Raw genomic sequence first — 23,735 nt, 5'->3', positions numbered from 1 at the left:
GGAAGAGAAAAATTTCTCTTAAAATACACTTGTCTCCACCTCTTTCTCTCTCTCTTGACTTCCTGGAAAGGTACAGCATGTTTTTTTTCCTAGTTCTACCAGCTAGCAGGAACATAGCCAGAGCCAGCCAAGAAGAGGGAAGCGAGGAAACCGGTACGATTTACAGGGTCCCTGGCTTGTGAGACTAGAGAGCATCCAAAGTCATTATTTCATGATAATATACATAGTCAGTCATTCAGCTTTCATCTGGAAAAAAACCTTATGTATACCTACACCTACAGGAGCTTTACATCGCTACTGTGTCATGGTTAAAACTCCGTACAGTCCCAGAACTCTCATTCAGCACTGATGATATAAATGAGGTCAGGGTTAGGTGCTTACGTTATATTTAAAACGCCCGCTTTTTCCACACCCCCACAAAAATCACTCTTGCTTTTGCAAAAAACACTTTTATGGGTTCAGACTATTCTGCAAATAGTCTCACTCAACCCTATTCTGCTGCTCGTAAAGTGAGTATTATCTAATTCTGAATATTCCACTGACATCAAACAAGACAAAAGCTGGTCCCTCTGTGAGCACATCTCATTGCTGGACCATATCTGTCAAGATACCGAGTGCTCACGTCTTTCCCTCCCATCACCTTGTTCTGCCTGTTCGTCCCTCTGATTTCCTTTCCAGCCTTTGTCTAGAAATCCTTTCATTTTTCTATTAATCCTCTCCCTCTCTGCTTACTTTCCATGTGAGCCAAAACCCCCAGTGACTAACATGGCAAGCATGCACCTTAAAATTCTTGCTCATTTTTGCTATTTTCTTCCAAAATAGGGACAAGCACTGCGAAATTGTAAAAATTCTATTTAAAATTTCTCCTCAGCTGTTTTCTTATACTGCAAAAAACCCCCAAAATATCAATTATAGAAACTATTAAAAAATAGCAAGAGAGAAAAAAGTTCCCGGCCAAGGAAAATTAAGTCCTCCTCTTTTTGTGCCTGATGGCAGAACAAAGTATACCAGGGTAATCATGAAATGGAAGTAACAGAAAGCAGGAAATCAGAAGATACATGGGGGACAGAACATCAATTCAAGCATGCTGGCACAGATTACAGTGCACCATTACAAGCGATGCTGATCAGAGTTATTAGCATTTTTCAGCATCTTCACCCTGATTGTGTAAAAGCTAAATTATGCCCAGCACTCTCAGACACAATTGTGTGTTATTTCCGTGGGGCAAGAGGGCATACAGTGTCTGGTATAACGACGGATTACCATTCTGGAATATTATAGGGTCCAAAACACAGGCTTACGTGTGAGCTCTGCTCTTAAAGCTGAAGGGTTCTGGATGGTTTTGGTTTCTGTTCCAGATCCAGGGTCGTAATCCAGCTCCCGATAGTAGATCCGGTATCCCAACAGCAAGCCGTTTAGACTCTCAACTTTGGGTGGCTGAAAAACATTCACGTTAAAAACAGGCTTGTTAAGATGCACCTTGCACCAAACATCCGTCACAACGGGCAGTAGCCGACACCAGTCCTGAGCAAGGGGAGCCTGTGCTCTCTGGTGAATAAAATTAATAAATGTAAATTAAATATAAATTAAAAAATATACATGGTCAAAGGTTGTGTAATTTGAAAAACACAAGTTAAAGGCAACTTTGATGATTTCACTCAGCTGTAGCAATTACAAAAGGCTCTTTGCTTAAACACTGACACCTGATGCACTACACTAGGAGCGAAGCTCCTTTCCTTTGTGGTCCACAGAAATTTGTGTGCGATAAAGAATACAAGCAAACATGTCCCTGAAAATGCATGTTGCTGGCCACCACCAGTGGAATAGCAAACCAGTATTTCACTTCTTCGGAGATGAAAAGAAATAAATTATTTTGTTGAAGACATTTCTTTGGTGGCTATTTTCCTTGGGGGCTGTTCATAGAGCATTCTTCATTTGGCATTATTTTACTGAAAGATTGATGGGAAAGTAACAAAGCATTAGTGTATTCAGGCTTTAATTAGGAAGATGAAAATAGGTCTCAAAGCCTCAGAGAGGCATTTAGAGAAGAGTCACAGTATGATGGACTCTGGTGTGTTGCATAGGTCCAGTCCCACAGGCGAACCCAGGTCTCCTCCGTAACAGCTTGGAGCGGCATGGTATGTATGACCATTGGGCTGGCTCAAATAGGAGGTTTTTTTCTTCTGCAACATGCTGGAAGATGCTCAAAGACATAGTGCCTCAGCAAGGATTCTTCAGCAGCCCCTCACATCTTCCTTCAGATACAGATAGTACACTGAAAAGGAGATTTTTGTCTGAATGGCTTGCTTAAATAAAGACAAGCAAAGAGATTCTTTGTGTCTGAGAAAAAAAAATTACTTTCATGAATCAAATAAAGGCTAAGAACCGCAGAGAAGAAAAGATGCCCTGAGCCATTTATCTTCTAAAGATTCTTGTACTGAAATTTAAGGGGCTGAAAGTATAAATGAAAAGGATTTTAATGATGATCTCGCCTTTAATCCAGACAGATCCCTAGCAGTCTTGAGAACTTTACTAAGGAAAACCTTCTGTCCATTGTGGAAAAAATTAACCGCTAGTGTGAAACACTGTCACAATAGAAGGTAACACCACATGTAATTTTAATGAAGAAAGTAAGAATATTTTTACAGGAAAAGAGAAAGATTTTTGGTAATAACCTAATATTCTGCTTCCAGAAATGACAAGAATTTTCCATTACTTCATTATGATGGCAAGAGGAGGGAGAGGGCTGTCCTGTCTCGGTGTAAAGGACTTTGCTTTGGGTGAGGGCTGAAGGAATTAAGTAGAAAGACTTCTTTTTTGGTTTCCATAAACTACAAAGTATGCAAACGAGAGTATAAGCAAGCTACACAGCTACCAGGAAAAGGAGCAGAAACTCCTCCTGCAAGAAACCTGCTTCTTTTGCAGTTGTCCTACCCTGAGTCTGCTGAAAGCAATCCAAAGAGTCCCAAGATCTTGCTGTACTTGCTCTGCATGGTTGGAGAACCTCATTCATCATTATGTTTCATGCTCATTATAGTGCTCCATCCTTTGGAGAAGGTCTGACCGCCTTTCACTGTTGTTTAGCATCTGCATTACAGAATGATCTGGGAATATAGGGTTGTGAGGGACCTCAAGAATCATCAGAACTAGGCCCTTAAGACTGCAGAAAACAGCTTCTTCAAGTCCTTTGCAGAAACAGAGCAAGCTCCACCAGAAAACAAGCTAATTTTTCTGCTTCCCAGTATTCCTATTGGAAAGCTGTTTCAAGCCTCACTACTTGGGCGGTTAGAAACCTTCATTTAATTTCTAATCTAAATAATTCATAGCTAGTTTATAACCATTTGTTCCTGTGCTAACATTGCCTTTTGGGTTAAATTGTTCTTCTCCCTATGGGGTGTTTACTCCCGTGATGTATTTTCAAAAGGGCAATCATATTCCCTCTCAGACTCCATTTTAGAATGCAAATAAATCAACCTCCTGTACAACAACAGCCTTTCCTAGTCTCAGACTGAGCCCCTTGTTCAAGAGACTGAGTAAACAGAACACACAAAGCGACGACCTTCTCCAGGGCTGCCTGATGACATGATCGTTCATGGACCAGCTGGAACGTTCTCCTCCACAAGGTAGAGAAGATGAGGTATGGTTTACTGCCAATTACTAGTATATCCATCATGATTTTTTTTTTCTTTCCTAGTCTTCTGACTTTCCTCTTTTGTTTTCTGTATTCTACTGAAGCTGCCTTAGCTCTGATGGTGTCCCAGCAGAGAAGGGCTCGGCAGCATGGCAGTGTCCTTCCCTCCCTCTGTCCTGGCAGGGAGGAGTCACAACTCAAAGCGCGAGGACTGCCTTCTCCATAGGCAGGGTAAAGGGAGGCACTGTCCCACCAAGATGCATCCTGAGTGCGTGACCACAAAGGAGGAGAGAGGCTGCAAGAAACAAAGACCATCCAGCATGGAAATAAACTTCACAGAGTAAAAAACCACTGTGAACATTACATGGATTTGTATTTCCATTAATTATCATCTAGAAGGAAGGTGCTCTGGGAAAGATTCAATGTCTTTTCCTATTTTAACTATTAATGAATTTAAAAAAAAAAAAAAAAAAGTTGAGGTAGAATATCCTGCAGAATCTGAAAAGGAAAACACTACTGAAGCTGAGAAAGAGGCTGTTACTCCCTGCTCTGCCATATAGCTCCCTAACAGATAAATTCCTCATTGCAGTACAACACTGATTTGTTGATAGTGTTTTCTTTGTTTTCTTATGCTTTCACGTCATTCTCCATTTTTTCCTTCCTTTAAATTTAGGACAGGAAAGCTCAGAAAATAAAGGACTTGAAAACTGTCTTTCTCCTTGCCATGGAAATGATGATTCTTTCCTGAAAAGGGTACGCTGCTAAAAGGTCAGGTCTTCTCCTTCCTATCTGTCCTTCATGGACAAAACTCTACTTTTGATGTACTGGATTATTTAGGATTTTGTAGGAAGGCCTGAGGGATCTGCTGAAATAGGTAGAATGATTATGAGTGGCAGTCCATAATGTTGTACAGAAGTAAGAGAAACATTTTTGTCCTGTTTAAAAATAATTAAAAAAAAAAAAAAAAGATGTAAGTCTGAATATTTGTTATGTCTAAGGTAGAAGCAGAACAGTGCATGATCCTGATGTTAACTGTAATGTCCTCCAGAACATTTGAAATAGCCTTGCATTATTGATACAACAAACCTCAATGGAAATTACTTATTTTCTTCCTACTTTAAATTTAAAAATAATGGGCTGATTGGACCAAGCAGCTGAAAGCAGAGATAGTGCATCTAGAGTTTGTTTTGTGAATTATTAACACAGCTCAAAGTTAAAAATTTAGCTTTGCTTGGAAATCTACTTTCCCATTTAGCTTGACTGCTGTTTTCAGTTTACATTATTTCTGAGACACTGCTGTGAAACTTCCTCTTAATTGGAGGCTATTGTGGGACTTGAAGATTTTTGTTTATTTGAAAAATATAGTACGGCTGAATTACCAGGACCGATTAATATACATGTAGTAATGACATATAATCGCCCACAACTCCCTTGAGATGGCTCTGGCACAACAACCCCATTTCATTTTCATGAAATAAAAAGCATCCAATTACCTAAACAACCACCTATTTCACGTTAACTACACACCAATAATCAGTCAATTGGGAGAACGTTTATTTCCACAGTACATCATGCCTCACATCCTCTTTGTATACTTGTTTTTCTTCACTGTGGGCTTTATTTGTAGGTGAGGTGGTAGATTTACATCTCTCCATTATTCCTTTCGTAAAAGTGTTCGACATGTCTTCTATTTGTTCAACATGCTGTAAGCAATGATGTTGCTTAGTATTATGCTGCGTGAACTTGAGCCAGCAACCCAGCAGTACAGCCAGGCGTATTTTTAAAGTGCTGCTGCATAGTAATAAACAGACCCTCATACATATATTTTTTCCAAAAATGCAAGGAGCCCCATCTGTACTGTAAACGCGTATGTACATTTTTCACTGTAATGCAATCTGTCCAAAGTTATCCTTATTATGTGTGTGGGACACCGTCAAGGGAGCAGGGTGGGCAGAGGCTTTCCAGGGTAGGTTACGGATGACGTGCAGCACCCCACTGGGTTCTCTCTATTAATGCTCACTCTGCAAAAAGAAGCCTCAGGCACCGGGTCACAAAATGTTCCAGCGTCTCCCGGGAGGCCAGTATTGAAAGATAAAGGAAGGCAGAGGAAATGCCTATATAAAACGCAGACTTGGCACGAATACTTTCACATCCAACTCAGAGATATTACAGAGGGCTGAAGCTTGCTTTCTTTTCTCTGAAGAAATCTCAATTTTTAGCCCTCAAGGACCCAAAAGAGCATGTGGAGTTCCTCAAAGGTGTGAGCTGGATCTCAGGCGTACTATGCGCTTCTGATTATTTCAGGCAGCTGAAGAAGGCAGTATGCGATGCGAACGAGAATGAGCTTTTGATTACCGGATCTTTACCAGTGCCGCACTCCGTTGAAAGTTTTCAATGTAAAGATGCTCGTCTTGATATCAATGGAAGCTCAGGAGAATCTGTACAAGTAATGACCCTGAGCATCGCTACAGAAACTCCTTTACCTCCCAAGCTTTCCCTCGTGGGGCACAAAGTAAAAGCAACTGCTGGGAATTTCCATCCATCACTAAAATATATGCCTAGATCAGGAAAATAAGGAAGTGACTGCAGTCCTTCAATTTACCGCAATACCTCCAGCTCAGGAAAACGTCCCTTGCAACGTACCATTAAGGTCAGCAAGTCAAAGCAACAAAAAAAAAAAGTTCCAGAAACATCAAAATTTTTCATTTTACCTACCTGCCACTGCACAAGGACAGATGAAGTCGTGTGGGGAGTTACTAACACAGAACTGGGTGGTTCACCTGGAACTAAACAAGAAAAAAAGGAAACCAAAGCAGTTATAGCAACAGGGTGGAAAACAGGCAGGTTTTGTTAATCAGATTCACTTTCTTCTCTGCTGAAGAAAACCTTCTATCCCAGCTGCTACGTGGTGGGTCTCAAAAGCAATGCGGTGGATAGGAATACTGCAACCCAGGCAGCAGCCAGACACTTCTTGCACATCCCTTGCTCTACCTGTGGCCTTGGCAACTTGGGCAGGAATACGAGAAAAGCTGAGGGCATAAATCTGCAAGAAACTGCAGCATGCCAGCCACAAACTACTGGAACATGTTTGAAACGACAAGTTAAACCAGCTGGGTGTGCGCTTGGAAGAGCCAGCAAACTGCTCCCAAATTTTCCATGATATTTTTGCCACAGCTGGGGCAAGCCCACCTTGGTTTTTGGAGCGTGTCTCACATATTCATAGATTATTTTAGTTAGAATAGCTTGATATACCACAGGTTAACCCGTTCCTGTGCCCATGGCCTATAGCACATACGCACACACGACAGCAGCTCGATACGAAGAAGGGCAGACTTATCGGGAGCTGACAGCCCTCCACAGTGCAACGCTCGAGTGGCAACACCAGGTTTGCTCAGCAGAATAAACGTTCGGTTTGTTGAAGAGGTGGGAAGCTTTCACAGCGCTTCCCCGTTGTACTGGGAGGAGGTCAAGCACAATTCTGGATTCACCGTAGCTAAATTCAAAGAGAACTGAAAACAAAATTTTAAATTTCGAAACACTCATTAGTACCGGTTACAGCCTGCACCAATAGAGCAGCCACTGTCCAGGAAGGTGGGGTGTCAGGGTGCCTTTAAGGGGTGTCAGGGTGCCTTTAAAAGGCTGCCAGGCACATTGGTGGAGTATTACATGGGTTCTGTTTAACTTCGGATACTCCCAAGCTCTGTTCTCGGTTTTTCTGATTTCAAGATCACAATCTTTAAGCATTCCTTTGCAAAATTGTTTCCTATTTTTATATCTCAATGTCATATTTAGCTAGTCATTCCCTGCACTGTATTAAATATTGGCTAATTCCTAGCACCATATACATACACACACACACACACACACGTATGTATCCCAGTATTACCCCATTTCCCAGGCTAAAGGTAAATACTGATGCTTTTTCACACTTTGCAGAGTTCCTTTCTCCATTCAAGACATGAGTGCTACTTCTGCATTCAGACATTGACTTTATACAATCAAGGAATTAGAAGCAGATCTCTAAGGCTAAAAATAAAAGCCTTGTCAATGTCATTCACAGTTTATTAGCCCTGATCTGCAGGATTAAGTGCTCATGTTTCCAGGAGCTTCATACTCTTTCTTACTTATACCTCAGCAATTTTGCCATATTGCAGACCGATGTGGCTTGTGAGGGAAAACAATTGAAGAAACTTCTTCAAATGTATGCATGGTTCTACATTTATTTTTAATGATCTCTTGTAAATTATTCAATTTCTGCAAAGATAATGGTTAGTGCAGAGTTTGGAAGCCAATCAAACGGAGTTTAATTCCATTTTGAGACTCCTGAAAGTATGATTCATTATCAGAGGGCACAGCAGGACACTTAAGGCTGCCTGTTATTAATTCAGCCACATCTCATTACTACCTATATCAATCTCCTATGAACCAAACTGCATTGGCTGTTGAATTTGCACTCCACAGTCCCAGTGGAGAACACATTGCAGCGGGTCCAGCAAACCCAGGAGCACTGGGGAGCTCCCACCCCATGGCGATGCCCCCAGCGTGCCTCTCCTCCTCGCTTACCATCCTGCAGAGTTGTCACTGCCTCAGTCTCCGCACTGAAGTCACTGTCTCCGATATCGTTGGTTGCTTTCACTCGCAGTTTGTAAGAGGTGAAAGGGTTCAAGCTGTGGAATGTAAAAAATAAGGCTGAGGGATGAAATCCCTCTACAGAGAACCTGCCCATTGGCAACCAAAGTCATTGAGCCGTTTGCCTCTTCGCCACATCGCCTTTTCTTTGCCGCCTCCGCCAGCTTCCTCATGACATGGGGGTTTTCACACCCTTGCTGCCACCAGCATCTTCTCAGGTTTCCATCGGCCCCAGTTCCTGCAGGATTCGTAGCTGAATGGGGCTCCAGAAAACAGCATGAAGCTGCAGTTCCTGGAGCAGCCTACGACTGGGCTTTGTTGGAAAGGACAAGATGTGCTGTTACTCGAGGTTTACATGGCTATGCAAAACCTGGCTTTCAGGGTGCTTTGCCTGACATAGCCTCAAAACAGATCTGTGGGTCACCCTCAGTGCACAGATGGGGACGGCAGGTACCGAGGAGGCAGGTAATGTGCCCAGGGTCGGCCAGCGCACAGCAGACACTAGAATTCAGAGCCTCAGCCTTCTAACTAATCCTCCAGACCGTACCGTTTGATCAGTGCATTTTATTCCTACTGAATTTCAAATTAATGCTATTACCTGGATTATTTAATAAAGCCGGTAACAACAGGTTCCCTGCAGCTCTTTTATCTATGCAGTGCTTTGAGATATGCAAAGAGTGATTTCCAGCTGACATAACCTTCGCAAAGATTCTTCTGTCTTGGCTTGGCAGGGAGAAGGTGTGGGGGAGGCTGCCTTTTGAGTCACATGCAGAGGCCAAAAATGCAGAGCTGTAAGTTACGGGGGATTTAGGTAATTAATTGGTAGTGTCTAGCCATCAGCTGGCAGATGTAACACTGACTGCAAACCCAAGTAAAGTTACTTGTAAGGAATGATTAAACGTCAAGGGATAATGCATTCTGATGGGCAGCACTCTCGCATCACGCACGTACTACTCTTTCTGATTTTCACAGGAAAATGCTTTTAGCAAGGGGGAGGAGAAATCTTTTTCAGTAGTTCCACCCTATTAGGACACCGTTACTTACCTACAGCAACTCGAATAATTGGAAACGTCTTTCTTGATCTTTTGTTTTCAGTAATGCCAACGTCAAGTCTAAATGACATAGTTGGTTTCTTTGATTTTGCAGGTTTTGACTAGAAAGATACTGGGGATAATTCAGGGTGGGTATAACACCTCCAAGGTCAATGAATCAGGTCTATGTTTGCACCTATAGTTGTCAAGTTTTCTTTTTTTCTGCACAGTTAGACAAAAGGGTAGCAATATATCTGCATCTTCTGGCACATGACCAGTGAGCTGCCATATACCGTAAGCACTGGTGTTTTTATATATAACAGAACTGAAAAATATGTATCTGAATGCTTTGAATACTTGATTCTCCAAAAGCTCACGGCCTTTTAGAAATAACCTGATTTGTACTAGCTGGTCAGTAGAGGAAATGGACAGCAAAACAAGTACCTTCTCACAGACATTCAATTGCTTTTGCAGATGTTACAAGGACTTTAATTACAACAGCATCACTGAGGATATAATGAAGCCTGAATAACAAAGTTTAAACATTCTGATGCTATCTATAAACTTCGGTATGGAAAATACAGATAAAAATGGTTCTCATTTCATCTGGAAAGGCTTATATAGAGATAATTGCAATGCAGCATTGAGGGTGGATTTTAACATCAGTCGCTACTGAAAGGATTTTTAACTAGTTGTATTTTACAGAACATTGTGTAGCTACATATGGTTTAGCCCGAGTAGCGTTATCTACCATGCTGAGCTTTCAGGAAGGGCTTCAAAAAGATGCATTGCAACCCAACTTTAATTAGATTTATTCCATGACCTTCAGCAAATCTCTCAACTACGGTTCATAACACCACCACTAAAATGGGAGCAGTGACCTCACTTAACCTCTCTCCCCCAAAAAGACCGTGAAGCTGACTGATGTTTGCTTCGGCTTCCTAACTGTTGGAGGTGGAAAGTGTGGGAATTTCTATGCTAGCCCAGGATCATATGGTACCTTTCAATAATGCAGGACGTTGCCTCGTGGCTGATGGAAGAGGAGTAGGTTTGCCAGTCACCATTTGGCAGTTCCCGCACTTGTACTGTAAAATATCGTATAGGTGAAGATCCATCACTTCCAGGGACCCACTTCAACAGCAGACTCCGTGATGACACATCGCTCTGGGGAGTCATCAGCTGTCTGGGAGGTGCTGGCCGTTCTGCAATTAAACCATAATTTGGTCCTGCTTTGAGAGGAAATTCAAGCTAACAAAAAACTTGACCACCTGATCGGGTTTTCATAGTGGTGATGCCACAGGAGATTGAACTTTTGGGTTTGTCCCATGAAGTGTGCAAGTCATCCCATTCCTTAACCTTCTACTGCAAAGAGGAGCTCTAAAACTGGTTCTTATGTCCCTGCATAAAAGGTCACCACTGAATATACACTTTCCTAGCAAGACATCAAACTTGGGGGGGTCTTAGCCTGGCAGGTTAAGGAAGAATCGTTAGGATCAGCAGCCAAGCAAACCAAGGAAGTCTTTAATGAAACCCGCTGTGTTTCCAGCTGCAATTACTCTTTTGACAGAATTTGCCTGTAAACTGGTTCACTTTTTAACCTGTGCTTACTACTTGGTACCACGGGACTACGTTCTCTCTGTGCTACGTCGCATCCTCTTCCACCAGTTGCTCCCCAGCTAGGGCATGAAGAAGAGGAAGGGATGAGCTGGAACAGGCTGGCGTGTAGCAGAGTCCGAGCGCACGACTTACAGCCGACACTGAATTCCTGCACCAGCTCTCTCTGGCAAGGAACCGGGAATCATCAGCAGCTCCTGCTGCTGCTTCCAAACCCCAGCTTGGAACCCAACAGTGCAGAGCTGGGGCTTGAGTACCTGCGGCAGTTCACTTCCAGACCTCCCTCATTCTTCCCTTCACGCCCACTAACCTTGAACCTGCAAAGTCAAAGCAGGCAGTGCCAATGCTGAGGGAGATCTCTCCAGAGTAATTAACCGTTCACCTTTTAGAGGTGGCAGGGAATGGTAATGCAGGTGTAAGCGTGCCAGTCCCCAACTCTTTCAGTATAGATCTCCTTTCCCATCACCGTGTCTCTGCACTCCATCGATTTCAATAGAGAAACTCTATAGAGTGAGGAATAATTGTTTAATTGTTTATCATGAAGATTATTGATTCTGATTAAAATGTGTGGCATGTAATAAAGCAGGAATTGATTGGAGACACCGCAGTGACTTGCTTTCCAGAAGCAATTCAATTCCACTTCATCAGCACTTGCTTCCATAAACACACCTCCGCCGGCCCGCGTCCTCGCAGCTCGGTATGGGCGAGCACTTCCCTGCCCTGCCATCCCCTAAAACCATTTCCTACACGTTTTGGCATTTCTCTGCAGCATGCTCTTGCTGACATCAGTGCCCAAAGATTTGCAAGCTGTTAGCTGCAGGAAGCCCTCGGTGCCAGCAGCCCGAGCCAGAGTACGGCAAAAGGTCAATGCCTTACACTGACAGGCTGAGACAGGTATTCAGGGTTATTCTATCAGAGGGAGCGAGTGTCGTGCAGGGATTTAATACTCTCTGCTGATAAGCTTTAACCAGCTTGCTGTTTTGGGCAGGTCAGATCTTGCAGTCAGTCTCCCATGATTGGGTTTCCTTCTGCTGCTAATGGGAGATCTTAAAATCTCCTGTGTTGCAAGATATACTTCCTGACTGTTTGTACAAAACCGTTAGTATAAAGAGTTTATTTATGGGAGTTTAGCCACCAGCAAATGCTAAGGTGAGCTGTTTGTGCAGCAATGGAAGGCCAGGCCATATGACTCAATGGCCTCCTTTTAATTTCTCGCTACATTTACATCTTCTGACTCAGTTCTGCCCTGATCACTGATGTTAAGTATTCTGAAGGATATCATACCAGTATGTGCCTTCAAAGCACTACAGAAGAACCTCTGGCTAATACAGCTACAATACAACTCGGGATCTGTAAATCACAGGTATCACTGTAAAATGTAAAGATTTATATTGGGATTATCTAAGGAATTTAAAAGGACAAGAGTGACCAATTTAGCTAATTTTCAAGGGAATCTTTCTGCCTGCCTACCTTACTATCAAGGACTACAAGTATATTAAATGCATTTTTGTTAATGGAAATTAAATGTCTCTTCACTCTAGGATATTTATTGTCCTGTATACAAGTTGCAGGCTTATTTGTTTGTTTATTTACTTGTTAGCAGAACAGCTGCACTGGATAAATGTCTTTGTCATCTCCTCATATCAATCTTGCTGATGTGAGATTACACATTTTTCTCTTTGCACGTTACACATAGGAACACTTCAGTTAACTCTCAGTGCCTTGGGACTCGGTTCCATGGCATGCACAGAGACACAGAAGAACCATCCATCAAAAAGAGAAAGGGTTCAGTTTATACCATGACTTGCCGATTCAAGATAACCCTAAAGCATTGCTAGCAATGAGGGATCAGTGCTCCCGCAGCGGAGCTGGGAGTTCTGCCTTGACCTGTTGTGTACCCAGCAAGAGCTGCTGCACGGTCTGGGAAATGTGAGCACATTTAATTGAAAAGGAGAGGCTCCAGGCTTCGAGGATTCACTTTATTGGGCACGGTGGGTTTTTTCTGAAACTTCCACATGTTGGAATTCAAACTTCCACTTTGACAGCAATCAGATAGGGGTGGAAGAAACCTTGAGCTGATAAATCTCTTTGATGGACAGTATCTTTAGGACAGGTACTTTAAGTTTCCTAATGCAGCTCTAGAGGTTCTTTCTCTGAGGACTGCACTGTTACGCGCTGGGAAGGCGGCACGTGACCTGGAGAGCTCTGCCAGTGGGAATTTTAACACCAACCAGACAGGCCAAAGGCAGTTGAAATGCACGCCACTGGTCCTCGCTGCTGGTGGTTGACCAGCAGGCCAGTGTCCTCTCTTCTTAGAAGTATTATAGGAAAATAATAGGGAAAACACTGTGGGGCGAAAGAGCGTAGGAAAAGCTTGCTCCTACGCTAAATGATTTGCAAGGTGTAGAAAGGACTTAAAATGAGAGATTGCTTAGTAGGCACATTTTAAGAACTAAAATTAAATATTATTAGTTGTATTATAGCACAAGACTCGGGCAAGAGCCAAGACCAGGCACACAAGCACATGCAAAAGTGCTAACAATACTGAAAGACGTCTATGGAGGTCTGCCCTGGTTACCTGAAGTGTGCTTCTCTCTGAACTGTGATTTTTATAAATCACAGAAGTTGCATGGTTTTCATTTTTGAGAGAGTAGTTTTCTTAAAGATCAATATGCAGACAGCACAATGGGTCAGAGCAGCACGTGGCAGAAAATCCAGTGATGCACAAGGGAATGATGCTGATAAAGTTACCCTGGCTAGTTTTGACTTTGCCAGCTCAAGAGACCACGTATGTGCTTTGCAGGGGAACATGGCATATGGTACAAGACCGGAGGAAAGCCCACACTCCTGTTTTCTACTGATATATTCTCTTTTCGCTCTGAATTAAAAAAAAAAATAAAAAATCTTCACGCACAAGTAGAAAATATAAATTTTCTAGATGGCAGTTCTAGAGATCTGTGCTAAGACTGCAGAATCAAGCAGTTACTTGAGCCAAAGAATTAGAAACAAGCATTGATGCAGAGTAGATTCTGTAAAACCTTATATGTCTCTCACATTTTGACACGCTTGGTGTCTAAGCACCTGGTTTCATTTATACACATGTAACTCTTGCTTTCTTCAAGTAGGTTCCCTACAGAACAGAATTTGATTGGGGATTCAGACTGTGAATACCCATTTTATGCCTGATGCAAGATTTCTGGGCAATCCAGACGCAAACGCTCCGCTCAAGTGTGCGGCAGTGAAAGGCCAGAGTAATTACTAACACGTTAGGTCAGGACTGAGGTACAATGGAGGAGCTGTGGAGAAATCCTGCAACATCACCGCCTCTCATTTTGCGTTCCCTAATCAATATAATTCATCCATCACTTACTTTCCTAAGATTGCAAACTTTCTAGAAAACGAGAAAGCTGAAAAAAAATCTGACTGCAGAAGGAGGCCGCATATGGCCAATACAGCAGCTGATGGAAAAATCAATCTCCAGCAGCCTGGCAGGTTAGAAGAACTGTGTCTCATAAAAGTCAGTCTTGCTCACCAGGTTTCTCAAATCACGATGTTGCTATGGTTTGGGGCAGGTTTATGGGGTGAGGAGGAGGAGGTGTACAGGCTGTAGCCTGTTATTAAAATTCCCCTAAGTGCAGCACAGGCTCCAAGGCACGCACCAGAAAGTACCACAACCTGTGGCTGCAAGCATTACCTCTTTTTTCTGTTGTGATCACTGTGGCTTCCAGAGGCTCTCCCCAGCCCTGCCTGGTCTTGGCAGACGTCCGAAAGATGTATGCTGACTCAGGGGTGAGGTCTGTAGCAGTGAACTGCCTGACTGTTGAGCCAACCTCCACCGTCGTGAACTTGTTAGGGCTGCTGCTGGCCAGACGGTAGGCAATCTGATACCCTGAAACCACAGCATCAGCAAGAGAGAGAAAAAGCGTTCGGATTTTTTTCTAGCAGGGACAAAAAGAGCACCAAAAATATTAATTTATCATAATTACTTGCTTATTTGAGACCAGAACAAAGTAATTTATTTCCTTTAGTGCTATGAAACTCCGTAACATGGCAGTCCTCACCCAGCCCGGCGTCGTACCTTACGAGGGAAATCACACACTCTGGCAAACACAAGGGCCTACTGAATGTTATCTGCCATGAAACCGATTTCACTTTCCGTCCTTTATACCAACAAGATACAAACCCAGTTTAATCTTTCCTGAGCATACTGGTACCTTTTTGGAAAGGCGAAGGAACAAACAGAGCCCGTGAAATCAAGCTTACACGGTTGAGCCAGTTCAAGACAACAGTCTCTGTTTCAGCTGCGCACACACGTGCACATGTACGCACACACGTGCACATGTACGCACACACGCTCACACGCTCTTCTGCCCTCTCACCGTTTCAGCATTGGCTCAGACCGAAGGTTCTTCAGCGGCAGAACACCTGGATTGCCCAAACCGCGCAGCCTCACAGTGCCCACGTAAAGGCTTGCTCCTGCTTTTTGCACTCGCCTTTTTCTCAGCTCTCCCGCTCCCCGGTAACTGCACAGCAAGTGCCAGAACTGCCCACAAAAGCATCCTCCTTCCCTCACTCAACACTGCTGCCCTTGCCCACAGCCCGAGGAAGAAGCCTGCAAGCTGTGAGGTCTTGCTTCAACCGCGTGGCACTTAATAATCAATTTTGTTGACGGCTGTAAAGTGATAAACCCCATTCCAACCTGCCTGACAATTAGGAGTTCACAGTTTAGCCTGTGTTATTAATGATCCAACCGTGCAAAGGAGGGCTTCCAGAGCTCTCACGCACCACTAGCAACAACTGTCCCCCAAAGAGGATCTGCCAAATGTTCAAATCCTTTCTGTAAACCCAGCAATTGAATCAGGCTCTCACTTCTGGAGCTCGATGGTAACTTTCCGTCCAGCTGCTGACTTCCAAAATCAATTAATACCAGAATTGTTGTGGGGCTTTATTGCCCAAACTGAATACTGTTGTATGATTAAATGCTTCACGGAGTTACACAGGGCAGAGGACAGCCAACAAATCCAAATCAAACCAGCTGAAAACAAAACAGTCATGACACGATTCTGCCAACCCTCTGCTCATCTTCTGAACGACAAAGGGGTCTGCAGCACCTGAGACCATCTCTTTCTCCTGGAATTAATATCCCAGCTAGAGTCTGAACTCCCACCACATTTTGGCTGTGACAAGAACAAGGGGAGCCAGACCTGGCCTGCTTCATTTGTAGAAGGTCAGTGCATGAAAATGGAGGGTTTTATCTTAACCTGTGGCTATTAGACAAAATCAATGACATTTATTTCCCACTGTGAATATGCAACAATTGCCACAAGTCCACTCACAGAAAAGGCACAGAGTTCCCGCGCTCTCTTGAACGAATGCCATACTTGCATGTGGCACATGCTGTCACGAACGGTGGAATTTATTTGCGATACAGATGGTATTAATTTTGGTGTGCTGATTCTCAGAGTGCTGTTGACGACACACCAGCATTTCCTCGCCCTTTTTCCTTGGGCAGCTGCGAGGGGACGTGGGGCCACAGCCATAGCTGCCTCGCATGGAGCAGGTTGGATTGCGCAGACTCCTCCAAGAGTGACTTGGCTTTTCCGAGCATGTGCGACTTCAGCCCGAGCTCCCACCGGCTGCGGTTCCAGACAGGTTTGGGGATAGAGCAGATTCACTGAAGTGCCTTAACTCACTCTGGGCACCCAGGTTTGAAAATGGGGTCAGCAGCGAAAGGGTCCCAGCGCCCGAGTGGGCTCACCTCCTGCTGCCTGGGGTACCCCCCACACAGGCGTATTCCTACAGCAACTTTTTCACAGCTGGGTGGCCAGCATTAGACTGCTAGATTAAAACTGGCCCGATTTTTCAGAGCTCTTGAGCATGCTTAGACCGCAAAGTCTTAGAATCTTACAGCTTGGACATTTCATTTTTCCACCTGCAAACTGCCTTGTTTTACCCACAGCACCAGCTCTCCTGTTACTGGTCCAGTGTGTTTCACCAAAGTATTTCTGTACCTTCGGTACTATAGTATTTTGATCTTTTTTTTAAGTCCACAGAAAGAGAGATAGCAACGGGGAGAAGGAATGGATACACTACAGTCTTTTTTTGTTTATACAGATGTGAGGAACATGGGAGTGAAAATGCCAGTGCAGGGTCTCAATAAGGGGGAAAAATAGTCAGAGAAAAGCACTGGGGAAATTTTTACAGCAGCTAAGAGATGGAGGAAGAAGCAACTAAGATTGCTAAAGAAGTTTGATAAAGGGACATCAGACGTAAAGAATAAGACCTGGAGGGAAACAGAGAATATTAAAAGAATAGAAAAGTTGATTTATCTAGTTATTAAAAGATAAGTATGATATCTGAGACACATCCTTGCTGAGCAATTTCCTCTCTTTTCTAAACCTTTGTAAAATACAATGTGTAGTTAAAATGTAAGGAGGGAATAGAAAGATAACTATTTACTGCTAAATGGTGGTACTCATGCTGGAAAGCCAATTACAAACACGCTCAGATTAGGCAAAGGAACACATACATATCTAGGCCGTTATAATAACTTACACAGGAGTGGTTCCTTGCCTAGTGTAAAAACTAATTTAGCCATGAGAAAGAAGAAATCGCTTGTCACAGCCTGTCTGTCTGACAGGCTCCACAAACTCCCTTTCAATGCATCCCTCTGAAAAACGGTACCAGCCCGCACTGTCCTCGCCTACATCTGCCGTGTTGGCTGACAGTCTGGGTAAATGTCTATTTTCCGGGATATCTCAGGCAGAGTTTACACAACCAAAGCTCTCACCTTTACAGATTTCGTTAGAAACTCAACACTTCCCTCGGTCTGATTCAAGGGTACATATCCAACCGCTGCACCTGAACTCAGCTCACTCTTCTTGCTACAAACCACCTGAGAGACACCCAGTATCTTAATTTTGATCTCCTACATCACCTTCTCCTATTAGACAGTTTGGGACAGCCAGGATACATACTGGCATAAAAAACGTCGCTTTTCTTTTTTCTGAGTGACACAGAAGGCGCAGTACTTAAACTACAGCTCGGATAATAATCAGGGCTAACGCAAGATCAAAAAGATAAAATTATTAAGTTGATGAATTCCAGCAACAAGGGATGGGAGAAGACAGGAAATGTTAAGTGAAATCAAACGAGGCAAATCAATAGAGGTAAATGGAAAGTGTTCAAAGAGAAATTAATGTATGCTCGAGGGCTATAAGAGGCAATAACTGCAATTGCTGCAGTGGAGGAATAAGGAAGCTTCCTTCCCTTATTAGATTACGACAATAAGATGTTGCGGGTATCTTGGATTAAAAAAAAAAAAAATCAAAGCTTATGAATGGAAGTAAAATCTTCACAAGGTGATCAGAGCAAACTTTTCTGGGAAAGGAATATCTTACAGAATATGAAGTATCCGGGTGGTCAATAAGAAGAATTCATATTGTTTTCTTAATTTTTCTCTCCCTCCCTGCCCCCCACCCCCCAGCATTAGATCCCAAATCTTTTCTGCTCCTGGGAGTTCTGAGCTTCACCAGGCCAAAACAGCATTAAAAAAAAAGCCCTGAAAGATCAACTGTTCAGGAGTTTATTTATTCATTGAAACTAGGCTTATTTTTGCATTAGCATCTTTTTAAGTAATTTTTGCTCAACTGCAAGCAGTTTCACGAGCTACGCTTTCTGAACTCAATAAACAGCAACAGTCTGAACCGCCTGTTAAATGTTAGGTCATTGTAACACAACCAGTGGATTCCCCAAAGCAAACAGGCAGGAAGATGACAACACACCATGAATATAAAAAAGCTTTCAAGCTCATCACCATACAAAGCCCTTCAGAACTGACAGCACCCGTTCACGCAGGCCACGGTGCAGCAGAGATACAAACATTTATTAATTTGTCACAGAACTTAGGGAACGCCAAACGATCCTGGGAGGTTAGGGTCTGCCTGCTGGAGCAGCAATCCAGTTTGTTGATTTTACTGCTTATCTGTTTAAGGGCCAGCGGGTGTGCAAATGCAGTCTGGGATCAAAATATGAATTTGCAAACATGGATTACATCCTATTGTGGTTCCAATTCTCAGTGGAGCTGTTGCACTCTTTTGCAATAAGCTTCAGGTAAACGCTAAAGACAAGGATACCGTGAGGAATACTAACCAGGGCCTGGAAGGGTGCTGGTGGAGCTCTCATTTTCAGAGGAAGCTCATAGCTAGAAGTGCACATATCCACGTTAATGCATCATTTTTCTTTAACAGTATTTGAAGGCACTATGTTGGGTGCTAGCTGAACTCAGTGCAGAAAAGAAGACAGTGTGAAGCCTCAGATGGTTAGCGTAACAACCCCAAAAGGAGAAATGGAAATATCTAGCAGTCTTCCACAGTAAAATATTTAAACAAACAAACAAGTGGTTTTCCCTTTTGGTGCCTGCCAGTATTTCATCCTTCTAATCTCTCTCTGAAATGCTAGAACATGTTTTGATATAGATTACAAAAATATTAGCTGCAAAGGTGCCTGTATACTCAGAGGACAAAGCTAGCAGAGCAGGAACATTGGTTCAAAGGCTCTGAATAGAAGTTGCTCTTGCAAAGCAAGTACTACTTCTTTCCAACCCCACTAGTGAACAGAAGGACACCATGCAAAATTACGTTACCTTATTTTTTCCAACAATTCTACTTCAGTGCACTTGACTCTGGTGGTTACAATGGTGTTTTGAAAGTTCATTACAGTAACGAGATTTAAAAGGTGGACAGGAAAAAAACACCTGCAGCCTTTACTTAGAATGTTACACATTGTTTTTTATCTATTTTTGAAGCACTCCTCACTTCTTAGGAAAGATCACAGAAGTACCCAGCATGAGTAATTTTTACTTTTTCTCTCTGACATTGGCAGCTAACTACTTCCTCCATGAACCTCAGTGTTTCTACTGTCAAAAAAAATAAAGGAGTGAGAACTGTTGAATAAAGACAATGGACATCAAAGAGGTGGACTGGGGGAACTGGCAGGTAACGTCCCCCTGGGAAGGAATTCTAAGGGAAAAAAGAATTCAGGTTAGCTGACAGTTTTAAAAGAGACCAAAAAAAAAGTACAACTATCCCAACGCAGATAAAAGATGTTAAGAGGCCAATATGTTTGCATTCAGAGCTCACTAATGACCTGAAAATCAAAACTGAATTGGACAAAAGTTGAAACAGGACACATGTCTAAGGGAGTGTATAAATAGACAGCACAAGCATGTGGGGACAAAATCAGAACGGCTGAAGTGCAAAGTGAGTTAGAGCTTAATGGGCATCAAAGGCAATGAGAAAGATTTTATAAATACATTAGAAATTCAAGAGACTGAAGGAGGACAGGTCAACTACTGGGAAGAAAATATGAGCACAAGAGAGGTGAGAGAAAAGAACAGAAGGCTGATACCTCCATCGCTTCATTTTCACACACACAGAAAAGTTGATGCCGACTAGATACTTAACACAAATTAAAACCGACAACAATTTAAGTAGGGATGCAGGCTAGAATAGAGAACAGGTTAACAAATATTTAGTTAAGCTAGATGTAATCAAGTCAGAAAGTCATGATGAAATGTGCCCTGCAGTGCTTATAGAACTAGCTGGAGCCATCTCTGAATAATTAGTGATTATCTTCAAGAACTTGTGGAGGACAGGTGACATCCCAGACTATTACAGAGGGGCAAACAGAATACCCCACCTTTTAAAATGCAGAAAGAAAAAACACAGGAATTATGCACAAATCAAGTTAAAGTTCAATATCCAGAAAGATCCTGGAAAAAAATATGAGTCAATATATAAGCATCCATGAGGATAATAAAGTGCCAAGGAACAGCCAATATGTATTTGTCCGGAGCAAATAATAAATATCAAATAATCTATTTTCCATTTTGACAGTGTAATTGGCCAGGTGGGAAGAGTAGATATCATCCACAGTGACTTTAAGTAAGGCTTTAATATGGTTGCACACAGCCCTGTCAAAAGCAAACAAGAGAAGCAGAATCTAATAAAAACACTACACATTTTGACTTGAACACTTTTTTAAAAAAAAAGTCCAAGTGCCATCAGTAGTTTGCCAACAAACTGGGAGAACATATTAAGTCAGGTCTCATGAGAGTGTCTGGTTCTGTTCACGATTTTCGTTAGTGACCTGGTTGATGGAATCGCCAGTCTGCTTGCAAACTTCAAAAATAAAACCAAATTGTGAGTGGCTGTGAGCACTTCAGAGGACAAGAGTATAATTTAAAATCATCTTGATAATGAGGAGCGGTGGTTTGGAATCAGTAAGATGAAATTCAATAAAGGCACCCGCAAATTATCACACTTACAAAGAAAAAGCTTAATGTACACATAAAAGAGGGACTGACTGAATTGTACTGCAGAAAAAGGGTAGGAATTAATAGTGCATCATAGACGTACTTAGTTACAACATCGGTGTTGCGAAAAGGCCAAGTCAGGGCAGTATCAAGTATCCTGGGATGTGTTACTGGGAATGGACTGTGCAAGACGTCGGAAACAACAGTCTACATGCTAAGCATGCCGAGCATTCTGTAAGGGACACCCTTCCCCTTTCCTTCCAACCCTGCACTCGTATGATTTTCTCATCAACGTAGAGGCAATGAGTAAGAACCAACTGAGAAGGGGATGCATTGCACAAAGCGCTGTGCAAAGACAAAATAAAAGAGAGTTCCTACTCCACCGAGCTTGCAACTTCAGCAAATCAGGCTGACAAAGTGCAGCAACGTGAGACATTGGAACACAGTCGGGAGAGCAAAATCTCTTTTGTACTTTCTCATCTTTTCTATCAAATGATTTTTCTTCTCCTTAACCATAGCCTGTGATTCAAAACCCAACCTCTACTGAGAGCAAGCTTCTAGGACAGGCAGTTCCTTAAAAAAAAGCAACAAATCAAACCCACAAGACAACCTGGAAGCCAAGCTTCCCTGAGCTGCAGAGAAACCCTGCGTGGATTCGTCTCTGACAGCTAACGACTGCCAAGCTTCACACAGACTCTTTCTCGTGCTCAGAAAATCCCTGCAGTGTTTGCCTTCGGAACCCATTTGATTATTTCCCTCCATCTTCAGGATCACCCCCTGAGCACTTCGGGAAACTACACACCTGAGCAAACACTTTGAGTTCTTGACTCAAGATTTACGTGCATTGCAAGACCAGTCCCTCACTTAAAGGGATGCCACCAGTGTAGTAACATCTGAAGTAGGCAACACTCCACTCAACAACGAAGGCTTTAGGAAATATTGCTAAAAGACTACACGCAAGCCTGAATGATGGCAGCAAAATTAGAAGCAGAAAGGTCTGGCAGACTGAGAACTAAACAAAACCCAAAAGCTTTTGCTTCCTTTCAGAATTGAGAGACAAATCTTTACTCACCAGCTAGAATTACTGTAAAATGTGTTTAACATCAGCAGAGAGCACAAAAGTGCTGGGTAACTATTAGCTACTTCAATTTTAGAGGCAAGAATGGATTCTTACGTTGAAAAAGTCTTCACGTTTTAAGTACAAGTAGAGGCTGGTGTACATATTGCAAAGGTAACCCAAGAGTTACGAGAGCAGGAAGGTAAGAAGGTTTTTCATGAATTCCTGTCGTGCCTTGTTGCCTCTATTTCCCTGGATGAAAAGCCAGATATGAGTTAACTCCTTGCGACCTGCCAGACAGTATTATCCAAAGGAAGCAATGAAATGGAAGCACACGTGAAGCTGAAACGTTGGGCACGCCCAGCAAAGGCGAGTTGGGGAGGAAGGAGAGGAAAATCCAGCTCTCCCCTGCTGCTCTACGGGCACGTTGCCCAACAGCCAGGCAGACAGGTTACAAACCCAAATGCAGATGGGAAGAGAGATGACAATTCAAACACAATGCCACGAATGACATGTAATTCTGGCTCAGGAAAACACACACCATGGAGCTGGTCAGACTTTTCCTCCTCAGCACAGGGTACCACGTCTCTCAGCTGACACCGACGTATTTTCTGTTCTTTAGCCGCAGATTTGCTTTTGTGTGGTTTCTAACCCGACATGCAAGGGGAAGGAAAACGCAGCAGCCGGAGCTCACTCTGGTCTCCCGTCCTCTCCTCCCAGCCCTGGGTTTGCTGCTCCCTCTTACCCAGAATAATTCCGTTGGGCTCCTCCGGCGGCTGCCAAACAATCCGTACGGATGTCAGCCTCACCTCAGGGAACACCAGCCTCACGGGCGGCCCAGGGGCTGGAAAGAAAACCACACCATGCTAGCAAGCATTGCGTCTCAGAGGAATTACAAGTTCTCCGCTCACCTGACATAGGAGGCAGCTCAAGCTGTATCTGCCTGGTAATAAATAGATGGTTGGCAGCGCCTATATACATATATAACATACGTGCATGCTGAGGGATCCTGTTCATGGCCAAATGCCTCCAGCACCCGTGGACACCAAACGCAGCACAGAACCAGTGCACCCTACAGTGTTTTCCCGGACCTGTGGAATGCTTTTAGCGGGATGCTGTGACAGAGGAGCGCTGACCTCTGCAAGAGTTACCCCTGCACTCTGCAGGAAGTGTTTTGTTAAGCCAGAAGTCTGAATGTGTTTTCAGCCCAATCAAACTGCTTAATGAAGTTGCTTGTAGAAACCAACGTTTATTCCATTACTATTGAAAAGATTTTGATTAAAAAAAGAGAGACTTTTTTTTAGTTCATCTTCATTGGGAATAATAAACAGAAGCCTCTGACACTGGTATTAACCTCCTGTGAATACTGCAAAGGTAATGTAACTAAAAGTAACTTTAGCATCTGTAAAGCCAAAATGACTTTGAGTGTTGAACTAAATTTCTGTAAAACCCTGCCAG

The 23,735-nt window shown here is 43.0% G+C and overlaps 1 protein-coding gene across 1 annotated transcript in view; it reads right to left on the bottom strand.

Moving 5' to 3' along the window:
* LOC104616940 (protein sidekick-1-like) overlaps positions 1–23,735 on the bottom strand; it is a gene marked incomplete at both ends in the record, with an annotated part of 58,419 nt that overhangs the window by 25,311 nt on the left and 9,373 nt on the right. The window contains 6 exons of the mRNA XM_010282115.1: positions 1,302–1,437; positions 6,347–6,417; positions 8,195–8,298; positions 10,292–10,493; positions 14,600–14,794; positions 23,023–23,121. Of these exons, the coding sequence (XP_010280417.1) occupies positions 1,302–1,437; positions 6,347–6,417; positions 8,195–8,298; positions 10,292–10,493; positions 14,600–14,794; positions 23,023–23,121 (807 nt within the window). The remainder of the gene's footprint in view (positions 1–1,301; positions 1,438–6,346; positions 6,418–8,194; positions 8,299–10,291; positions 10,494–14,599; positions 14,795–23,022; positions 23,122–23,735) is intronic.

Source organism: Phaethon lepturus, unplaced genomic scaffold (assembly GCF_000687285.1).
Source record: "Phaethon lepturus isolate BGI_N335 unplaced genomic scaffold, ASM68728v1 scaffold42502, whole genome shotgun sequence".
NCBI classification, from domain to species: Eukaryota; Metazoa; Chordata; class Aves; order Phaethontiformes; family Phaethontidae; genus Phaethon; species Phaethon lepturus.
Note: the sequence above shows the minus strand (reverse complement) of the source record. Positions and strands in the feature narration are given on the sequence as shown.